The sequence below is a fragment of the Salvia splendens genome, chromosome 5 (assembly GCF_004379255.2).
Source record: "Salvia splendens isolate huo1 chromosome 5, SspV2, whole genome shotgun sequence".
NCBI lineage: Eukaryota > Viridiplantae > Streptophyta > Magnoliopsida > Lamiales > Lamiaceae > Salvia > Salvia splendens.
This window is the reverse complement of record NC_056036.1, coordinates 16,709,870-16,714,934: the sequence shown is the minus strand read 5'-3', so window position 1 is coordinate 16,714,934 and position 5,065 is coordinate 16,709,870. Positions and strand designations below refer to the sequence as shown.

Sequence of the window (5,065 nt, the reverse complement as noted above, 5' to 3'; positions counted from 1 at the left end):
GATATTTTTAAATATGAAGACCGTAAAGTGCAAATAACAAGATAAAATATACTCCACCTGCATTTACCTCTTTACCGAAATAGGGGATGTTAATGCACCATATACTCCTACGAGGGTGGTGGTTAACATTAGGGAGTACAACACACTATTCAAGTAAAAGTAGTCACACATGCTATATAACATTTTGATTTAAAAGTCAAACATTATAGTCTTTCAGGGATGAATGATGCGCCGACTTAATTATCATATCACCATTCGTCTCCGTTTCTCTATTTTTTGCATACGCCTCATTAGTAGCACTATGTCCTACTCCCTCCGTCCGCCATTAGGAATCACATTTCCTAATGACACAAGTTTTAAGAAATGTTAAAAAATGTGGGTGGAAAAAAATTAGTGGAATATGAGTCTCACTTATATATATTAGTTTTAAATGAAATGTGAATAGAATGAGTTAGTGGAATGTGGGACCCTATTACCATTTATGGTAAAAGTGGACCGAGATTCCTATTCGCGGACGAACTAAAATAGAAAAACCAGACTCTTATTCGTGGACAGAGGGAGTATATACGTAGTTACAAACAACCCAAAAAAGAAAAAAAAAAAATATATATATATATAGGGGTATTAGGGTCCTCCTCACAACTCTTTGGTGTTAAGCTTCAAACAGATCACAGCCCTTGGATCCTTGAATTTGATGGTTGTGATCAAAATAGTCGAGCTACATTATTTGATAAAAAAATCTACATTATTTGTCGGTGTACATTAGTGGAATGAAAATCTACATTATTAGACTATAATGCTACATTATTAGTCGGTGTACATTATTATGATGAAAATCTACAGTATTAAATGACACGTGGCATTAATCTGACCGACAAAATTGTGGGATTGAGATTCGGTTCAATGTTTGGACAATATTTACATGTTGAACTTGAATACGTCCCTGTATATATATAAATCTAAGGGGAGAAAAGGAGTTTAACACTACTATATATATATATATATATATATGCATTAGGAGTAGTATTAATTAAAAATCATATATACCATATAGTGTAGCGAAATGAAGTTAATCAATCAATAAGGCCTCTCTCCAACGTAATTCCCCGGCGGATCGTAGTTGCAAATGACGAAAACACCCTTTCCACCGTCGCACACTACTTTGGCGCAACCCATCCTCGTCGTCTCCCGCCACACAATCTGCGTGTAATGCCCGCACTGCTGCCCGTCCGCGCACGAATTCGATTTGTAGCTGTACTGCCGCCGCTCCTCCACCCAGTCCGCCGCCGCCTCCGCCGCCGTCCACGCGCCCCCGCTCCCCCAGAAGATGTTCTCCCCGTAGGGCCCCCCCGAGTGCCGCAGCTCGCAGTCCCCGCGCCTCCGCCACGCGTACGTCGCCGCGTAACGCGCTATCCGCCGGTCCCACGCCAGCGGCGGCAGCCGCAGGGCCACCCTGGCCGCGTTATGCACGGCCAGGAACTGGCTCTTGGACGACGCGGCCGCGGCATTGGCCGGAATCAGGACGAGGATGAGGACGAAGAAAAGCGTCTTCATGTTAAATAAATTTAGTACATGTAGCGAAATCTTATTTGGGAGAGGTATATTTATAGGATTACGTTGTATTTGGCGAAGCCATTTATAAGAGTAGTTGAATTTATGGTGTTAGACCATCCACAACGGGACTCGCCGGCGTCTCGCGTCTCGTCTCAGCGAGACGAGACCCCGGCGAGACGCGTTGCAGCCTCCATCTCGTCCCGTCTCGTCGCGCGTCTCGTCGCGCGACTCGTCTCGCCGAGCCAGGAGACGAGCTGGCTCGCCACGCGCCTCGGCGACGTGGCGCAGCCCGGCGTCGTGCGTGACGCCCACTCGCCGGCCCGCGAGTGGGCGTCGTCACGTGCTGACGCAATAAATATTTTTTTTTTTAAAAAAATCGAATTTAAATAAAAAAAAAAAATTGTAACGGTATTATTACCGTTTTTTTGTTTTTTTTTTTATATTTTTTTTGTTTTTTATTAAATTTTTTACTCTATAAATACTCCTAAACCCATCCTCATTTACACACAACTACACATCTATTCTTCATATCATCTAAATTTTCTCTCAAATTTTCGCTGAAATTTTCATAACCCAACTCAAGATGTCCGGCGACGGCGAGGGCAACTATGGCGGCTCCGGCTCCGGCGGGTGGGATCTCAACTCATTCGGCGATTGGGAGAACATGATCAACACATTGGGCGGTGGAGGTTCGTCAACGCCGGGGACCCAGGGTTCGGCGACGCCGGGGGGGTACCAACCACCCAATTTTGACCTTGATGCATATGTTCGTCCCAACGTCCCACGGTTTTCGCAGGGATTATCCCAGATCCGGGAGGATTTTCCAGTTGATCCCACGCCGGGAGTAGGCCGAGGCGGTGGAGGTGGCCGAGGCGGTGGAGGTGGCCGAGGCAGTGTACAACCCCAGACGGGCGAGGACGAGGAGGAAGAAGAGGAAGAGGATCTTGGCCGACATCCGTACAACAACCTCGAAACGATGGCGGTGTACAACGCCTGGATCACGGTCTCGTACGATCCCATCGTCGGGAATCAACAAACCCGGAAGTGTTTCTGGGAAAAGGTTGTCGAGGTCTACCACCAAATAAAGCCGAACCGCTCCCGCAAGCGCACAGTTAAAATGATCCGCTGTCACTTTGACCGAGTCGACCGACAGGTCAAAAAATTCTGCGGCATCTACTCGGCGGAAGAGGCGCGCTACCAAAGCGGCGCCACGGCCACCGACATTTTGACGTCCGCTTTGCGCGCCTACTACCAGGACGAGGGACATCAATTCAGATTTGTTGATGTTTGGCGCGCCGTCAAGGACGAGGAACGATGGGCCGGCGGTTTCCGCTCCAGCTCGGGCTCAAACTCGAAGCGCACGAAGCATACGGCGAGTGGCCAATACTCGTCTAGTGCTGGTGCGTCTGGTGGTGACACTGCTGAAGGCATCAGCCAACATGATGCTGAATCCCAGGAGTTTGCGGGTACGGTCGGCGATGCAGGAGGATCCGCGAGTACGCGCCGTCGGCCGCAAGGGACGAAGGCGGCGAAAGCGGCTAGAGCAAGGAAGGGCCGAGGCGAATCAAGCCAGCCGGCCTCAGGATCGGGCTCGCGAGGAGGCTCGGACACACTTATGGTGGCGTACATGACCGCCACAATGGCGGACACTTCCCGCTTCTCGCACTCCCAATACGCGGCCTGGTGGAACGGAATTGTGCATATGGCAGCACAACTTGGCCTTCCGACTCCCTCTCAACCTCGACCGCCTCCGGAGGATGATTAGCCCTTCCGATTAATTTTTTTTTATTTTGTGTGTTTTTTTATTTTGTGTGTTTTTTTATTTTGTGTGTTTTTTTTATTTTGTGTGTTTTTTTATTTTGTGTGTTTTTTAATTTTGTTTTAATTTTAATAAAGTGTGTTTGTTTAAATTGAATTGGGTTTTAAAAAAAATTATAAATTAAATTGAATGAATAGTAATTAAGAGACGGTATAGAGACGGTTAAGAGACGGAGCGTTGCAGCCTCCGTCTCTTAGTTAAGAGATGGAGGAAAAAAGGACAGTGGGGCCCTCAAATAGTGCTCAAATAGTAGTTAAGAGACGGTTTAAGAGACGGTATAGAGACAGCGTTGTGGATGGCCTTAGTTAAAAGTGAAGTGTGTGTTTTTGTGGGGTGGCATCCATGTTAGGTAATGATTGTCACATTGGTGAGGCCATGATATTCGGCCGGGTAATTTTTCTTAGTATTTCTCATTATTAATGATTGAAAATTGGAATAATGTTTTATTTTCATTATTTTGTGAATTTGGGGCAATGTGATGATTATGCAAGAATGTATACCTTATAGTCCCCTATTGTAGTTTCATTATTAATTCAAAAAATGTTTATTCTAAAAGTCAATTCAAGTAGTAGTATATATCTTTGGGAGCACATAACTAGCTAGTGCATGTGATGGTAATATGTGTTTGTGCATATAAGAGTAAAACAGTTGACCACCAAATAATTAATTGCAAATAATATGTTGGTAGTAGCATTTATTGCAAAGAAATTGAATGAAATTGGTGTGGGAGTTTAAACAAAAGCTATAAAGAGAGCGGTAGAGGCTACAGTTTGCCACAAAAAGGTTATCCGATAAGTCTCTATTTGTCGCAGACCACATCACATGCTCACATGCATGAGGACTAAAATCAAATTAGGTTTGCAACTTGCATTTTCATCCAACTTTATTTTAAAGTTTTCTATAAGATACGACAACATGCTATTGACTGCATTGTATACTTTTTGCTTATATTAGTTTTAATTTAATATCAATGTGGCATTACAATTTTACAATCCCAAATTACAACATATGATATACTCTTCCGTCCAGTGGCGGATATAGGATTTTTATTTCGAGGGTGCGAATAGTAAGGTAGATAATTACATAATAAGGTAAAAAAAAATATTGCTAAAGTATTAATACTTCATTCGTCCCCCTCTAAGTGAATTATTTTCCTTTTTGGGATGTTCCACTCTAAATAACACATTTTAAAATAGAAACATCACTCTCTATTTTTTCATTCTCTCTTACTTTATTCTCCTCCACTTAACTCACAAAACAACTCTACATAAAATCTTGTGACAGAATAAAATTGCTCCACTTAGAGTAAGACGGGGGAGTATATTAATTAAAAAATCATATAATATCTAATTTATTATTCGACGAATCCTCTTTTCTTTTAAAGCGAGTAACTAAATTGTCATTGGAAACATATAAAAACATTTCTCAATGAAACAAATTGTCAAAGATCAAACTCTTTATTCATTCCATTTAATAGTATATTTTTGCATATGCATCCAAAATCATAACAAAACAAAATTATATAGTACTAAGTTCTAAGTTTTTACCAAACTAATAAATAATTAATTAAATATTGAGTGTAAAATTTAATAACACAAGAAATAATATAAACTATTACTAGAATAGAAAAAATATACTCATGTGTTATAAATTATATAACAATAACAATAAATAAGGGCACAAATTTTTATG

The 5,065-nt window shown here is 42.2% G+C and overlaps 1 protein-coding gene across 1 annotated transcript; it reads right to left on the bottom strand.

The window, feature by feature from the left end:
* Positions 1-518: 518 nt before the first annotated feature.
* Positions 519-1,888, bottom strand: LOC121804880 (pathogenesis-related protein PR-1-like). The gene has a single exon (XM_042204583.1). It carries the CDS (start codon positions 1,552-1,554, stop codon positions 1,078-1,080), a length of 477 nt encoding a protein of 158 aa, XP_042060517.1. The 5' UTR covers positions 1,555-1,888; the 3' UTR covers positions 519-1,077.
* Positions 1,889-5,065: the final 3,177 nt, after the last annotated feature.

What these genes read in the sequence shown, in the direction of transcription:
- LOC121804880 (XM_042204583.1), bottom strand. Translation starts at nt 1,554, where the DNA reads ATGAAGACGCTTTTCTTCGTCCTCATCCTCGTCCTGATTCCGGCCAAT.